Below are 16847 nucleotides of genomic sequence, written 5' to 3'. Positions count from 1 at the left end.
ACAACCGCCTTCTCCATTTTTCTCCATTTTGCAGAAGGGCTGGAGCCGATCCACAGCGCAAGGCAGGGCACGACGCGCGCAGCCAGCCTGGCTGGGGCCGCCCGAGCTCCCCGTGCGGTCCCCGAGGGATGCCTGGGGTCGCCGCGCACAGCCCCTAGCCGGGTGCACGGGGGGACACACGGTAACGGCTCCCCGGGCACCCAGGGCCCCAGGCGAGAGCTGCTGCCATCCCTCTCCTCTTCCTCAGCGCCCCCAGCCCCTCACTCGCAGGGAGCTGATCCTGCCCCGCGGGGTGCAGAGGGGGCAGAGCCCTCCCCGAGCCCTCGCAGTCCCGGGAGCCGCAGAGAAAGAGAGAGAAAGCTGTGCTGCAAACTGCTTTTGGCACGGCGTAGCTGCAAGCGTGATGCGTTCAGCTCTAAGCAACGCTGTCCCAAATTCTTGGGTGCTTTAAGACAAGCTGACGTAGGAAATTCTTAAGAAAGCCTCCCGTCTCTTCACATTTTTATCCCACCTCTTTTCTTCTTGCCACTCGCTCCGCCGTTTATAGGCAGCGAGTCCACAGCTGGGGCCGAGACTTCGCCCCTGCCCGAACCAAGCCCCCCGCTCAGAACACCAGCCCTCGTTCCAAACCACAGCCCAACGCGGTGGCAGCAGGACCCAAAAACCAGCCACAGCTGCTTTGCACCCACTGCTCAGCACCACGGGGGCAGGTTGGGACCTTCCCCTCCTGCCCGCCGCCCCCCAGGAGCGGGCAAGTCGCTTCTGCCACCGCGGCTTGGCCATCCGAAGCCACCCATCCACCACCTCTGCGGTGCAAGGCTGCACCCCACAGAGCCCCCTGGGCACTATGAGGACTGATGGGTGTTTATGGCCCCTTCCGTGCAGCGCCCCGGGCGCTACGAGGATTGATGGGTGTTTATGGCCCCTTGCGTGCGGCACCGGGCGCGCGCCCAAGTCGCGTTTAAGCTCCTGCGCTTCCGAGCGCGCAGGCATTTGTCCTGATTTTCCCTGTCACTTGCAATTCTCGGGGAGGGAAAAGGACCAAAAATTGACACTGCAAAAACGACATTGCCCAGGGGGGCTCTGGCTGACTGCTCCCTAAATGCTGATTTGCGCGTTCCTGCATAAGTAGCAGTTTTTAAGCACAGGCAGAGACTTTCTGCTGCTGGGAAGCAGGGGGCACGACGCGGTGTTCGGGGCTCCTCCTGTGGAGCGAGCGCAGCCCAACCGCACCAGAGCCGTGCTCCGGGGGGGGAACGCATCCCCTCCCCCTGGGGCTGCATAAAGCTGGGGGGGGCGAGCAGGGGGCACAAGGGGCCGTGCTCAGGACTGGGGGCAACCCTGGGCGCCCCACTCCCAGAGAGTGGGTGCCCCCTTGGGATGCACCCTGCGCTTTGCCCATCCTAGCCCAGGGAGAGGGCTCGGACCCCCAGGTGGGATGCACTGCCCCCCCTACCCCACACCCCCAGGGATGGGGGCACCCCCACACCTCCAGCATCTTCGCCGCTTTGCCCCACAGCAGCGCCCAGGGGCTCGGGACGAGAGCCCTGCCTGCTGCAGCTCCCCAGCTCGCATGCGAGCTGCTCGACAAAATGACGGGCGTCTTGGAAATGCCAGGAGCATCCATCCGCCCCCTCCGCAAGCTGCTGAGCAAAGCATGACTAATGCCCCCCGCGTCTGGTCCTGGCGCGGGCTGCGTCTGCAGCCTCTGCCAGCGCAGGATCGCGCTGCGGAGCCGCCAGCGCCGACACACGGCGCTCCCCTGCCCTGCACGGGGCACTGGGTGCTCACCATCACGGTGGCACCTGGGCAGGGGCCCCCCCCGGGCCTCTCCTCCCTGCCAGGGGCTCTCACCGCCGTGTTCCGGGAGGGGTCTCGCAGCTCCAGCCTCCGAGGAGCCCCCCGGGGTCGGCGCTCAGGACGCGTTCGTCCACCGCTCAAAAGGGAAAAGCGAAGCAAAGCCTTCGCCCCCCCCCCCGGGCGAGGAAGTGCTCAGGACCTCTGCTATCACTCCGGCCTTATTAGAGCCGACAAATGGCCACTTAGGGAGAAGGGAGCGCATCTGATCTCGGAGTTAACGCATGAGCGAGTACCTCCCTGCCCTCGCCCTGCAGGACAGGAGCTGTCACACGGGGACCAGCGACAGCGCCGTGCCTCCGGCGGATGAGATAATTGCGCCTGCCGGATCGCGCCTTCGAGACAGGACCAGGCTCAGGAGCTCCTCGCTTCGCCCTGCTTGGCACCGCCACCGCTCCCTGAGCCAGCGGCGCTCAGCACCGTGGCCGGGCACAGCCCCGTGCCCCACATCGCCCCCTAATTCCTCCTGCAGCCGGGAGCCCCAAAGCAGGGGGAAGCAGCCCCCGGGGCAGCGGCTGGGCAGGACACGGGGACACCCTGCTCTCGGGTGGCTCCCACCTGGGGCCCTTCGGGTCCCCCCCTCCACACGGGGGGAAAAACAAGGAGCTGGCGCTCAGGAGGCGGCTGCGAGGCAGGATGTGACCCAGTGCCACCCGGCGCGGGGGCTGAGCTCGCTTCCCAAGAAATCCAACTGCGCATTTCCCAGGGCTCCCAGCCCAGCTGCAGCCCGGCGGCTGGGCGAGCCGGCAGCACCACCTAGCGGGGCTCAGCACCCGGCTCAGCACCCGGCAGCTCGGGGCTCCCTGCCGCAGCACCCCGACGCGATGCTCCTCCGCTGGGACACGCGCCCGGGGCAGGCACAGCGCCCGGTCAGCCCCGCTCCGCTGCCCTCCCAGCCTCCCGGGCACGGCACCGCTGCCAACAGCGACCAAACCTCACCGGGGAAAGGGTGAGCATGGCTTCAGGACGGCGGCCCCACACCAGGGATGCAGGGAAGGGGCTGTGACAGGGGCACGGAGCCCTCGTGACGGGAAGGGGAAGCTCTGCTGCGCCCAGCCCCCTGCAGCCAGAGCGAGAGCATCCCTGCGGTACCCAAGGGTGCCCGCCAGCCTGTTCCCAGCCTGCAGCCCCCTCCCTCTGCCCTGTTTCACCTCTCCACACCCCAGGCATGGTGCGGGGACATGGCTGAGCCCCGACTACGGGCTGCATGGATGTAGCATCACCTGGGCTGGTCACCCCACCATGCCATTAAACCCCGGCTCCGACCCACAGAGGGCAGCCCAATCCCGGGGGGCACCCAGGTGGTCCGCGGAGGGGAATCAAAGCCGCAGGCACAGCAGGGGCAGAGCCCAGCTCCGAGGTTTTTCCGACCACACGCAGGTGCCGGCAGAGGCAGCCCAGCACCCGTCCCTGCCCTGCTCCGCCAGGCACCCACCTTGGCCACAAACTGCTTGTCCTTCTGGTCCAGGTTTGCCGTGGGGGCCACGTAGTCCCTCCAGATCCTCAGCTTGCGCTCCTTGGCGAACCTGGCGGGGGGAAGGCACCCGTGACGCCCGGGCAGGGGTCCCCAGCAGGGACGGGTGCGCCGCAGCGGAGGCACCGGGCACAAAGCCGCCGCCTTTCTTTTCTATTCCAGAGGGCATTGGCAAGTGGTAAGGGCTGCTCCAAGCCAGAGCCTGCCCGTGCCTCGGCACAGTGACACCAGGGACACCCCACGTGCGTGGATGGGGATGGGGCCCAGCACCCCGCGTGCCCGCTGGCAGCGCCGCAGCCCCGGGCTCACCTTTCGGCCGCGCGCAGCTTGTCGGCCCCGCGGGTGTAGACGGCGATGGACCAGTCCACGCAGCGGGCGAAGCCCTCCTTCAGCAGCAGCTCGGTGATGTTGCCGTTCTGCAGAGAGGGAGGAGACGCACGCTCGCACGCGGGACCCCACGGCATCGGGATTTATCCTGCCCTGCCCCGGCACTGAGTCCTGCAGCGCGGAGCTCACGCGTCCTGCGCGGCCCCTTCGCTGTCACGGGCCCCCAGTGCCCACAAACGATGCAAGGCCTGGCCCACAGCACCCCGAGGGCTATCAAAGGATGCGACCCCAGAAGACCACAGGACTCTGCTCAAACGGACCCGTGCCCTCCTACATCCCCTGGCAGAGAGCACGGCTCCCAGCCCTGCGGGGCTGCTCCGGGCCCCATGGAGGCAGCAGGAACTCGCATCAAGCTCCAGCATCTCCAGCAGGGGACGAAGAGCATCCCGGCAGCCCCCATCCCGCCCCTCACCGCCCCCACTTGCCGGGTGCAGGATGGTGCCCAGGATGTTCTGGTTGTGGCAGCTCTCCAGCACGATCTGCACGTCCCTCTGCAGCAGCCGCGACTCCGTGAAAAACTTCGCTTCGGCCGCAAACGGCTCGGGGACCTCCGGGGCGTCCGCCTCCCGCTTGAACGTGGGGCACTGCGGCACAGGGACACGGTCAGGGCACGGGCGGGCTCCCACAGCACGAGGTGGGCCCCAAAAACCTCGGCAAGGGGGAGGGAACGTCACCCACACAGACGGGATCACGGCACCGCGGGGGCACCGTGGCACAGAGCCGTGCTGCGAGACCGGGCACGGAGCTTGGCTGGCCCCAAAAACCCCATGCCCCAAAGTCAGGAGGCTCTAAAGGGTTATGACGCCTGGTCCAGCCCATCCTCCCCACCAAGGCACCTCGGGGAGTCCCTGCTTGCTCAGGAAACCAGGCTTAAAATGGGTGCTCATGGAGGGCAGACGGGGCAGGAGCTGGCAGAGCTGCCAGGGACGGACAGGTCCCAGCAGCAGCAGGGCCGTGGGGAGGACACAGCAGCTCCGCAGGCACCCCGGGGGGCCTCTCCCTGTGCTGGCTCCCCAGGAAAAGTGGAGAGGAGCCGCGAGCACAAGACTCGGGTCGGGCTCAGCATCGCAGAAGCGGAGGAAAACCCCAAGTGCCCGAGCTCCGGCTGTAGCCTGGCAGAGAGGGACCGGGGATGTGTGCACAGCGATGCTCTCCGGCCGTTCTGTGCTGACACAGCCCTTTACCCGCCCCAGCAAACACTGCCAGGAGCGAACCAGGGCACGGAAACAAACTCCCATTGCAGTCCTGCTGAGGACAGCAAGGAAAACGGCAAGGTTCAAAAGGCAAGGGGAAAAAAGTAAATAAAAAAAAAATCACTGGTGCTGCAGCAAAGGGCGCACCCAGAGCGCACCGAGCAGCAGCCCCCAGCAGCGGGGAGAACACGGGCAGGGCTGCTCCCCGGCTGCCCCCAAATCCCCCCACCACGCAGATGCCAACAGCCACGCAGGGGCTGAGCCCTCCTGATGGGACGGGGCTATCCCTCCCCCAGCTGCTCCGGACCCCCCCAGGGCATCCCGTACCTTGCGCAGCACGGAGCTGGTACCTGCTGACCCCAAGCGTCCCCATCCCGCAGTGACGGCCCCGCAACGGTGTGCGCACCCCAGGGGCTGTGCCAAGCACGGTGCCGGAGGACACCCGATGGCCGGGGGAGCAGTGGGTTGGGTAAGGCCCCTCGGAGGCTCGCACCAGTCCCGATGCCAAGAGCAGAGAGGTGACAGCAAGCACGATAAGCAGGCAGGTGACAGCAGCCAAACCTCACCTTGATCCCCGAGAGCATGACGGTGACCAGGTAGTAGTCCGGGAGGAGGAGGGCTCTCACCACGCTGCCATCCCGGACGTGCTCTATGATGGCTGCAGGACGAGAGCAGAGGTTGGTGCTGGCCGCTGAGGGGCTCAGCAGGGGCTGCAGAGCCAGAGCTGTCCCGCTCCATCCCCACGGCCACATACTGCTGCACGGTGAGCGGCGTGCTCGTACAAAGCCAAGAACAGCATCACAGCAGCGTGCAGCGCCGTGCGTGCAGCTTTGGGGACAGGCAGGTCCCACAAGCCACGGACGGGCCAGCCACAAAACCGCAGAGCAGGCAGGGAGACGCAGCCCCAGCCACCACCACGTCCCCACGGCCACCAGCTCACCATTGACCGGCTTCTGGTGCATGGAGTCCACGAAGTGCCGGGGGTTCTCGATGGTGTACTTGAGGTCCCGGATGGTGTGGGAGCCCGTGCCCTCGCTCCACATCCCCTTCTTGGCGCTCTTGGCCTGCTCCTCCAGCTCCGCCAGCCTGCTCTGCTCAGGGCTGCAAGGAGCGGGACAAAAACCAGGTCAGGGCAGAGCCACGGCGCTCAGCGGGCGCAGGGACAAGCGGGCAGGGCGCTGGCGGGTCCTGCATATTTTACCCCCGGGGACGTCCATCTCTCAGGCGCTTTTCCGGATGCTTTAGCAATCTGAACACTCAAGTCTAGGAAGGGCACAGCCCGGGTGAGCGATGGTTTACGCATCTGACAGCAACGCTCCGTAAACCGAAGTCTCTCCGGCACCCAGCAAGCAGGGCGTGCCTCTGCTGGCCACATACACCCCAGCTACAACAGGACAGCGAAGGTGCGAGCTGCAGAGCCCCTCTCGAGGTTCGTTTTGTGCATAGGGAGGTCGGGGCAGAGGTCCTGACCCTGCAGGTCCCGACCCTGCGGCAGGGCAGCGGCAGCCCCGGCCACCAGCGCCTGGTTTGGGAGCGAGGGCCGTGGAGCGAAGCTGCTGCCAGCGGCTCACCCGGAGCACAAACGGCCCGGGGCGAGCAGCAGGCGGCCTCCGAAGCCAGGAGGCAGCAGCAGGCGTCTCTCCACGCCGAGGGGACCGAGTCCCCGACGAAGGAGAGCGCTGCCAAGCGCCGTCACACCCCGTTAAACACACCCTGGGATATTCTGGGTTCATCGTTCTTCGGCTCGGCTGAGGGCAAAGCTGCAACCTGAGGGATCCCGAGCTCCGCGCAGAAGCTGAGCGGCCCTGCGGGCCGGGAGCCCCCAGGTAAATGTGCCTGGCTTTAAATACCTGCGCCCCAGGGGGGCAGCAGAGCGGGGGGGGCACAGCAGCTCCCCGGCACCCCCGGGGCTCGCCCAGCACCTGCAGCCGCCTCCTCTACCTGCACCTGGGAAGCTGAGGACAGAGGCTCCTCATGCACCCATTCATTAACGTGTCCTTTGAATTAGGAGAGCGAGCTCTGAGCAGCAACAAGCCCCAGGCAGTGTTTAATTGCAGGAAGCTGAGTCCTGTGGGGACTGCGGGACTCCAGCGGAACCTCGCAGACCGGGGTGGCCGCACGCCCTGCGCCCCGGCCTCACAGCAGGCAACTGCTGGAGCAGAAGGGACAAAGCCCGGCGAGCCCGAGGCCACCAGAAGGTCCCCGTGGCCCAGGTCCCCTGGCACGAGCACCACAACCCTGAGCGCAGCACGACAGCGCCCAGCCTGCGCCGCGATCTCCTTCCACGCCTCCTCCCCTCGGGGGGAACGTTGCTGGGACGGCAGGGACAAGTCACAGCCATACCATCGCTCCCCCAGCTCCTCGGGGATGTCCCCATGCCACTGCCTGCCCTGGGGTGGGCAGCGAGCACCTCCTGCCTCGGGGGTTTCGGCCAAGGGTAGCTGCGGGGCCATGGCATTGAAGGGTCTTGTCCCTGGGGGGATGAAAGGAGCAGCCAGGGGTCCAAAGAGCTGAGCCGCCCCCAACCCGCGGAGCCGTTTGCTTCCCAGGCCCCCCGGTGTGCCACGCACAGACCCAAACCCACCAGCGAGGCACAGCACCACGGGGCACCTGCCTGGCTGGGTCCTTCCAGCACCGCCTGCCCAAAACGCAAGGGCTGAAGAACGTCATCCCTTGGCCAGCAAGCATCACGCGCACTCCAGGGAGCGAGGGCTGCCAGCTCCCTGCCGCAGAGCCACAGCCCCTGGACGCGGGGCAGCAGCCGCGCTGAAGGTCGGTGCCTGCATCTGTGGTGGAGGAGCCGGGGTCCCGCCCGGTCTGCGCCCTGGTGCCCGGCACGCAGGGGAGCCCCAGCCCTGACGTCCCTGTGGTGCCCCTTCATGGTGACGGCTTCCTCCGGCTGTCACAGCAGCACGGCCACATGCTGCCAGCAAGTGACCCAAAGCAGAAACCCCAGCAGGGTGCCGGCCCCATGCTCACCTTCACTGCCACCTGCACCACGGGTGCCAGAGGTGGGAGCCCACAGCACCGGAGCGGGAGCTGGCTCCAGCTGATCCTCGTGCACCCCATGAATGTGGTTGTGCCCTGTCAGACCCTTGCGAGGGGACTGCTTGGCTGCACTCGCTCTCCCACCACCATGGGGCACGTCCCCGATGTCCTGCACAGCCCCGTGCCACCTCCCGGGGCCAGGCTCACCACGCGGGTCACAGCAGAGCCCTCGGTGCCCAGCACGGGGGGACGCAGGGTGCCCATCGCACACCCCGACCGTGCTACAGCTGAGCCTTAATTCCTGTGGGTCACGCAGGCCCTATGGGCCCAGGCAGGGGCCATGAAGGCGCTGGGGGGCGGCTGGGCACAGGGACAGGGACTGCGTCCCCAGACATACGGGGACCAGGACCCGCTGGCGCTCGGGGCTCCTGCACCGGGGAGCCCAGGAACAAGGCACCCCGTCCCTGCCCTTGGCAGCGCACGCTCTGTTTACTCCGCATACCTGTTTACAGGCTGCGCTACTGAAAACCCTGGATGGAAAGCACCCAAGTGTGCCAGGAACAGTTTTAGGAAGCGACACGGGCGAGCTTCCAGCCCAGCAGGCACAGGATGGAAATAGCGTCCCACCGGTATTTATAGCGCCGGCGCAGCAACCGCTCACGCCCCTGTAACAGCGGCCCCCACGGGGCTGCCGGCACGGTGGCCAGGGCCGGGCTTCTCCTGGCACCAAGCCGGGACCCCTCTGGGGCCACCGATTCCCAGCAGGGCCAGGACGAAGCTGTGGCTCCAAGGCTCAGCCCCGTGCACCCAGCACGGGCGCCCTGCCGCAGATAACCAGCGGTGGGAGCCCCGCAGCGCGGAGCCGCTTCCCGGGGCCGGGAAGCACGGCCACATACGTACTTGTTGGCTCGGATCCCTTCCCGGCGGGAGGCCAGTCCTTCTGCCACCAGGGACTCGGCGATGTTCTCGCCGCTCGTGTCTGCGGGAAGAGGAGAGCAGTCAGTGGAGGCACGCAGCGGGCGGACGGCACCGCGCAGGCGGCAGCGCGGGAGAAACCGGCCTCGTCCCCGCAGAGAGCCCGGGAACGAGACGATTTCACTGAGCGGGGCGGGGTGCAAGGCCACGAGACAGGCTCTGAACATGGTCCAGGCTCCGCTGACAGGCAGCACAGGCTGCCATCGGGGTCTCGAGGCACCCACCCCATGGTAAGTTCAGTGGAGAAGCTGGGGGCTCTGAGACCACCCCCAGCACCACACAGGGAGGGAGCTCCCGGTCCCCCCACGTGGGCTCACGGAGATCAGAGCCTCGAGGGCAGACCCCAGCCCAGCCGCACACCCCGATAACTGCACCGCCCCGCGGCGCAACCCGTGGCTGCCTCGCACTGAGTGCCCTGCAGCAGCTCCTCCATGCCCCGGACCCGTGCACGGCGCAGAGCTCCCCTGGGACGGCGCTTCCCCGGGCAGGGGAGGAGAGCAGGAGGAGCAGGGGCTGGCGCCCGGCTCAGCTGCAAGGCTCGGGGGCAGCCAGGACCGTTTGCACGTGAGGGGGACGCCCTCAGCATCCCTCAGCAAGCAGCTACCTCCCGGCATCCAAGGGGCTCTCGCAATTTCAGGCAGGGGCTGCAGCGCTGATGCTGCCGGCAGCTTCTCACGGGATCACAGCCGGGCTGAGCCTGGGGGCGCCTGGAGTCCTCCTGCCCCAGCAGAGCCCCCCAGCTGGTGCCCAGCCCCACGTCCAGGTGGGTTTGGAGATCCCCCAAGGGGAGACCATGCCAGGAGCTGGACTCGATGATCCTCGTGGGTCCCTTCCAACGTGGGATGTTCTATCCTGTGAGCCCCCCCAGCTCCCCCGCACACCTTTCCTCGGCACCGGGGGCTGCGGCTTTGCTCTCCCCCACCCCAAGCCTACGCAGACACCGGGACTGCAGCAGCCCCAATCCCCCTCACGTCAAGGATTACCCCCCTGCACTTCACCCAGCACTTCCACCTTCTCCCGACCTTTCGGGAAAGCTCCGTGTGCCCACGCATGTCCCCAGGGAGCGGTGCTCCCGGACCCCCAGCAGTGTCCCACCTCAATGCCCCCCGTCCCAGGGCACAGCGACCCCCCCAGCGCCGCTGCCGAGGAGGCTGCTGCAGTGCTTCCATATTAATTCCATTTAAACCTTGACAAACTTCATCAGGAAACATTTTATGCTTCATTTCTCACCGCAGCGGCGTGACAGGCTGGGATTTAACAATGAGGACGACACCTACACGGGAGGCTCAGCATTAAAAACCCTTCATGTGGCAGACAACAAGGCTGCAGATGACTGAAACAAGAGCGCTTTGACTGATCGCGGTGTCACCCAACAACTAAACCCCTTCCAGGATTTATTTGTTGCAGGCTACGCGACCGCATCCTGCTTTTGGTGCTGAGCCGGGTGTCCCATACGGAGGGGCTGGCTGTGCACGCTGGCGGGATGGGAAGCAGCAGCTCTCCGAAGGGATGCTCGCCCTGCACGCACATCCCCAGGGGCTCCTGGTGTCCTCCAGCTGCAGGCAGCCCACGGCAGGCTGCAGGCTCAGGAACAACTCAATATTGACAGCGAAAAACAGCTACCCGTGCTTTGGGCTCACCTGGCACAGTCTGGACACAGGGGACGCCCTCCCCAAATGCGTCTCCTTCGCACCACCCCGGTGCTGCATCTCCCTCCCTCCGACGAGCTCCCTGTGGCACAGCACGCTGCGAGGAGCACGGGCTGGAGCCAACCTGCACCCCGAGCACCTCGGAGAGCCTCCTGCCCTGTCCCGGGGCACCCGAGCACCCACCCGGCAGCCCCACGGCACACACCGAGGGACGAGCTGCGCCCTGGGAGACTTCCCACGTGGAGCAACTCGTCCCCCCGCTCCTTGGGAGCTGAGGGTTCAACCAGGAGCCGACCCAGCACCGTACAGGGCAGCAGGACGCCAGCACTCCCCTGTCCCCAAGCCGCCTTCTCCCTGCCCCTCTCACCAGAGCTGATCAGGGCCCAGAGCCGACCGGGGCCCAAGAACTCCTCCACAAGCTCAGGCTGGGACTTGGCACTGCAGCAAGCGCTCAAACTGAGCGCAGCACCCTTGGGGCTGCCCCGAGCCTCAGGGGCGCGAACGGGTCCTTCCTGCCTGGTAAGCAGGCAGCTCTGCCCGAGGGGTCACTGCAAGTTCTGATCAACACGGCGTTAATTGCACTGACCGACCTCAATCGCATTGAGAGCGTGAGCCTCCCTGCGAGCATCCTGCAGGAGCCGGAGGCTCAGAGACAACAAGCCAACAACAAGGTTTCCACAAGCATCTGGAGGTGGCTGGCCCCGTTACGTGTCCCCCTGCCCCACCAAGGGACACAGGACACGGCGTTCCCTACGGGATGGCTCAGCAGCACCAATCCTGCACCGCGAGCTCTTGCCGCTCCTGCTCCCCAGTTTCTGCGTTTTCCTTCTCCACCCGTAAGCGCTCAGGTCCCGGCGCTGCCCCCCAGGATGTGCTGCTTGCCCAGCCCAGCCCCAGGGGACCGAACCAGAGGCGAAGCCCGCCTGAGCTAGCGGCAGGTCAAACACCCCCAAAAAAAGGCCATTTGCCCCAAACTGCTTCTAGCCTGAGCCGGGGAAAGCTCTGCCTGCAGGTATTGCGCGTGGCTCGGGCTGGGCGGCTGCGCCAGGCTGGGCTCCAGGCACCCCGCTGCCTGCTCGGGGGCGCAGGTAAGCGGGCTGGTAAACGGGTTCCTTCCAGGTGACGGCTGTCTGCCGGAGGCGAGTGTGAGATTTATAACGGCAAAACGTTCAGCAAATGGACGTTCACCCAGCGCCACGACCCAGGCGTGCCCGCAGCAGCGGCACCTGAGGGGGGAACCCCCCGCAGCTCCGCGGGCAGCCGGGACAGCCGCTGGGCATCGCTCCCTGCCGAGAAGCTGGAAACTGGGTGACAAAAAAACTGCCACCGACCACCGCATCCCACCCACCCTCCTCGGACAGCAGCCCGGCCCCGAGCTCTGTGCGCGCCCGCTGGACCCCCCGTGCTCACCTTTGCCCAGGTACACCATGCCGTACTCGCGGCCCTGCGGGGTCTTGTACTCCACGGTGAAGCAGACCTCCTTCCCGATCAGCTTCTTCCGCAGGAACTCCCGGGCTGGGAACCCCCAGGGCTGGAAAGAAAGGAAGGAAAGCAGCGGACATCAGCTCCCCGCCGGGTGCCCGGGGCTGGCACACGCTGCCGCGCTCACGGCGAGGGTGCGGAGCTGGCACGGCTCATCCATGGCCGTGCCCGGCACGTCCCTGTGTCCCCGTCCCTCTGTCCCCATCTCTCCATCCCCATCCCTCCTGCACCGGAGGCACGAGCGCGACTCACGGCAGCGCCAGGGCGAGCTCAGCCCCACTCCACCGCAGAAGCGGGTGGGTGGAGAAAGTGGTCCGGAGGAGAGAACATGACGTGCTAATAAACAATTAGCAAAACTGACAGGCGTAATTTTTTAAAAGAGTGACATTTAACGGCTGAAGCAGTGTTTAGAAGACAAACTCCCCAGGGAGAGCAATTAGCTGAGCGCTCCGCGCCACCCCCGGGGCTGGGAGGATGGGTGGCCCCAGGCTCAGCTCTCTGCTACCCAACCCTGCTCCTTCCAAGCACTGCGCCAAGCCAGCCGCACGGGCAACCCCTGCTGCACCCCAGCGGCGCCCCAAAAAGCAGCGCCACCTCCACATCGTGTCCCCACGCCTTCAGAGGAGCTGCCAGGGCCAGCACCGGCTGTGACCAGGTCCCCTGAGTCCCCGATCAGCCACAGCCAGAGCTCACCGAGCCCCAAGAGAGGCTGAAGCCTGGGGCAGAGCCTGATCCTGGTCCCCGCTCTGATTAACGCTCCTCCACCCAGAGCTAATTAGGAGCCTGCTCCAGCCACACCGAGGACGCAGGGCCCTCGTGCAGACCCCTTCTCCCTGGAGACCTGAGGCTGAGAGTTAGCGAGGAAGATTTACGCAGGGCGCCAGAGGCGAAGCTCTTCGCACCGTGGCCACCAAAGCGCACCGGGAGGAGAGATCTGGAGCCGCGAGCAAAACCCACGGGGCTCCGAGGCGTGAATCCGCCCCCGGCAGCTCTCCCTGCTCCGGCTCCTCCCTGACCGCCAGCGAGAGGCCCCAGCACCGCGTCCCCAGGTCCCCAGGCGCACCGCAGGGACGCGTGCCTGGGGGGGGGGGGGGGGCACCCACCTCGTCCGGGGTGTCCTTGGCGTCCGGCTGGCCGGCGGCGGCGCGGCGGGCGAGGCTGCCGGCGCGGATGTTGCTGAGGTTGATCTGTCGCTCGGGAGGGGGCCCGCCGCGGGGCTGCCCGCGGACGATGATGGCGCATCCCGAGAGCACCTGCGGGGAGGCACAGGGTGAGCGGGGAGGCGGGCGGAGACCACGGCCCCCCCCCCCCCACGAGATGCCCGGACCCCCACCCACGCACCCAGCCGACCCCACGCCATCGCGCGCAGCGGTTACAGGAAACGCCGTGCCCAGGACACGCTGAACATCCCAGCCCCTCCTTCACGCCCAGCGCCACTGCTCGTGGGGCAGTTTCAGCGCGGCAGGTAGCGGGAAGGACGCAGGAGACGGGATTTTTATTCCCAAGCCTGGCCACCTCCCCCTGCCGGGGCTGCTTCTGCCCGGAGCTGAGGCAGGAGCACCACGCGCGCTCGCTGCGGTCCCATCCCGTCCCATCCATCCCTCCAAGCCCCAGCAGCCCCGTCGCCTCCCGCTGCCACTCGGGAGCATTTGGGAGGGCGCGGGGGCAGCAGGGCACGGCCGTGCCTCCTCCATGGTGCTGGGCACAGCAGAGACACCCACGGGACGTGCTGGGGGACCCTCTGCGGCACCTCAAACACCCACGGGGCTCGTCCTCCGCAGCACAGGGGTGGCCGTGCCCGTGGGGCACCTGGAGCAAACCCTTAGACGTAAACCACGAGGAGTCCTGCCCCGGGGTGCACAAGGCCATCGCACCCTTTCTGAGCACCGTGCACAAGTCACCTGGTGTCCTCCCACCCCACCCTGCCCCAGCAGGACCCCCCCAGCCGGTGCCCAGCCCCACGCCCAGGCGGGTTCGGAGACCCCCCCAGGAGGAGACCCCCCAGCCCCTGGTCCCGGTGCCAGGTCCCGGTCCCGGCCCCGTCCTCGTGCAGCTCCCTGCGGGTCCGAGGGCCGTGGGGGAGCCCCTCCGGAGCCGCCCCCTCCCCAGGCCGAGCAGCCCCAGCTCCCGCAGCCTCTCCTCGCAGCAGGGGGGGCTCCAGGCCCTGCAGCACCCCGGGGGCCCTGCGCTGGGCTCCCCCCAGCCTGCCCAGGCCCCTCCTGTACCGGGGGCACACACGGGGCCCAGTTCTCCAGGCGCTGCTTGGCCCAGCGCAGCCCAGGACGTTCTCCTCTTGCGCATCAGGGACCCATCACCGGCTCGTGGGCACCTCGGTGCCCGCCAGGACCCCCAGCACCAACCCCTCGGGCACACCACGAGCTGCTGGCCTCCAGCTGGACTCCGTGCGGCCGACCACCGCCCCCCGGCCGTCCAGCCAGCCTCTGCCCCCCCCCCCCCCCGGTGCCCGCACAGCCAGCCCGGGCACCAGCAGCTGCCCCGCGCGGCCCTGCCGGGGCACGGTGCCCAAACCCTCCCTCCAGGCGATCCCCACCGCTCACATCCACGGGGCTGGTCGCTGCGTCGGGGGCACGCACGGAGCTCCAGCGGCGCCGGGATGGCGCCCGGCCCCATGCAGGCACAGCCCTCCCAGGCGGCCGCCCTCGCCCCCAAGGCTGCGCTTTTTGGAAGGGCTCGTGCAGCCCGGCGGGCACCGACGTCCCGCGGCCGGGCGCACCACAGGGCTCCGCTCGAGGTCTGCGGGCAGAGCAGCGGTGGCACGGCCCTCGGCGCCACCCGGCCACCGCGGGCAGGCAGAGCCGCCGGGACCCTCTCCGAAACCAAGAGACCCAACCCGCACCTCTCCTCCCCGCGCCCGGCCCTATTAACGGCCACCAGCATCGTCCCGCCCAGCGAAAATAAATTTAAAAAAGCAAGGTTTTTCAACAGCTCTGACTGCACGAGGCCGCAAGCTGCCCATTTACCGACCGCAGCACCGGCAGCGCCGGTTGTGGTCCCGCTCCGCGCCAGCCCGGGCTCCCCGGCAGGCAGGGCACGCGTCGGGGACCCCCCCTGCTCCCGTTTTAAGCAGCCTCGTGCTGGGTGCCGCCCGCGGGAAGCCTCGGGGCTGGGTTTCAGCACGCGCTGGCTCCCTGCCCGCCCGGAGCCCTCGCCGTGCGCCCAGGAGCCGCGGCGCTCGCGGCCCCGTCCGGCGGCCGATCCAGGGCCGGGCGCTTGAGGGCTTGGAGGTTTCATCAGTGCAATTAAACCTCAACCTTTAATTTACAGGGCGCTGGGGGACGAGTCAGGCGCCGTAGCTGTTCTGCCCGCTTACCGTTACAAGCCCTGGGGCTCGGGAAGGGGACGGGTTTGTCGGCCACCCGGTGCAGCCCCCGGCACCCTCGCCCCCGAGCGGGGCAGGAAGGGCTCAGGAACCCTCAGGAACGGGGCGATGGTGAAAAGGGACGGACCCCGAGGGACGGGGACGGGCGGCGACGGCCGGGACGGCGGCCACCAGCCCCGGCGCGGGGCCACCCCGTGCCCACGTGTGACGCCCGTCCCGGCCCCGCTGCTCCCACGTGCGCACGTCCCGCGGGCGGCAGGAGCCCAGGTGGGACCGGGCGCTTTTCGGGGGGCGGGGGGGGGGGTCTCCGGTGCTCCCCCAGGAACCGACAGCGGACGTCCAGACGGTGTCACCGGGACGCGCAGCCGCCCGTAGCTCCTGGCGGGGCACCCCCCGAGCAGCCGGACCCCCGGGCAGCCCCCGGCCCGTGCCCCCAGCCCCGCTCCCCCGGTTTCCCCCGGGCTCTGCCCGCGCCCCGCGGGGGGACGGAGCCCCCCAGCCCCGGTGCGACCCGTGCCCAGCTTCGGGGGGGGGGGGGACGGGGGAGCCCTGGGGTGCCCCGGGAGCTGGCCCCGCTCTGCCCCCCGCCGTCCCGGCACCGTCCCCGGGCCGATTTCCACCAGCGGCGGGTTTCGGTTCCGGGCCACGCCGAGCTCGCTGGGAAGGGCCGCGCCGCACCGGGGGGCACCCGGGGCACGGCTCCGAGGCTGGGAAGCGGCACCGAGCCCCGTCCGGTAAAACCGGGGGGCGAGCGCCCCGGCTCCGCAGGCGCCCCCCCTCCGAAACCGGGGGTCACGAGGGGGAGGGAACCAGCACGGAGCAGCCCCCCCCCCGGTGCCGGTGCCCCCGGGAGCGGGTCCCGTTGTGGGGGGGGCCGGGACCAAGTCCCCCCCTCCCAGCTCCGGTTCACGAACGCGGGGCGCGGGCACGGCACCGGAGGGGGGAGAACCGGGGGGGTCCGAGCGCGGCCGGGCGGCTCCGGGGGGCACCGGAGGGCAGCGGGCGGGGGACACGCGGCACGGCGCGGGCAGGCCGGGCGCGGTGCCGGTGGTGGTGCCGGTACCCGGCCCTTACCATCTTGACGATGCCGCGCTGCACGGCGAGGGGCGGCGCGGGGCCGCCCTGCCCGGGGGCCGCCCCGGAGGCCATGGCGGGGGCGCGGCGGCGGCGGCGGGAGCGCGGCGGAGGGGGCCCGGCGGGAGCGCGGAAGGGAGCCGCGGGGCGGGGCGGCGGGGGGCGGGGCCTCGGCGGAGCAAAGGGCGGGGCCTCCGCCCCGCCGCCCCGCCCCGCCCCGCCGCCGCCGGCCAATGGGCGGCGCGTCCCGCCGCCCGCCCCGCCCCGCCCCGCCGCGCGCCGGCCAATGGCGGGAGAGCGGAGCCGCGGCGCCGGCCCGAGAGGCTGCCGCGCGGGTGACGTCACGGCAGGCCCCGCCCCCTCGCTCCGCCCCCCGGCCCCGCGGAGGAGGGCGGGACTTCCGGGGCACGCGGCGCCAGGGACACGTC

At 68.8% G+C, this 16847-nt stretch overlaps 1 protein-coding gene across 1 annotated transcript in view; it reads right to left on the bottom strand.

Moving 5' to 3' along the window:
- SND1 (staphylococcal nuclease and tudor domain containing 1) overlaps positions 1 to 16556 on the bottom strand; it is a 91142-nt gene extending 74586 nt beyond the window's left edge. Inside the window, exons 1-9 of the mRNA XM_040545188.1 lie at positions 16420 to 16556; positions 13109 to 13258; positions 11934 to 12054; positions 8800 to 8878; positions 5852 to 6012; positions 5478 to 5569; positions 4144 to 4302; positions 3641 to 3747; positions 3293 to 3383 (exon numbers count right to left, since the gene is read on the bottom strand). Of these exons, the coding sequence (XP_040401122.1) occupies positions 3293 to 3383; positions 3641 to 3747; positions 4144 to 4302; positions 5478 to 5569; positions 5852 to 6012; positions 8800 to 8878; positions 11934 to 12054; positions 13109 to 13258; positions 16420 to 16494 (1035 nt within the window). The 5' untranslated portion in view covers positions 16495 to 16556. The remainder of the gene's footprint in view (positions 1 to 3292; positions 3384 to 3640; positions 3748 to 4143; positions 4303 to 5477; positions 5570 to 5851; positions 6013 to 8799; positions 8879 to 11933; positions 12055 to 13108; positions 13259 to 16419) is intronic.
- Between the last annotated feature and the right edge of the window lie 291 nt (positions 16557 to 16847).

Source organism: Cygnus olor, chromosome 1 (genome assembly GCF_009769625.2).
Source record: "Cygnus olor isolate bCygOlo1 chromosome 1, bCygOlo1.pri.v2, whole genome shotgun sequence".
Lineage (NCBI taxonomy): Eukaryota > Metazoa > Chordata > Aves > Anseriformes > Anatidae > Cygnus > Cygnus olor.
The sequence above is the reverse complement of the archived record's forward strand: the minus strand, read 5'-3'. Positions and strand labels throughout refer to the sequence as shown.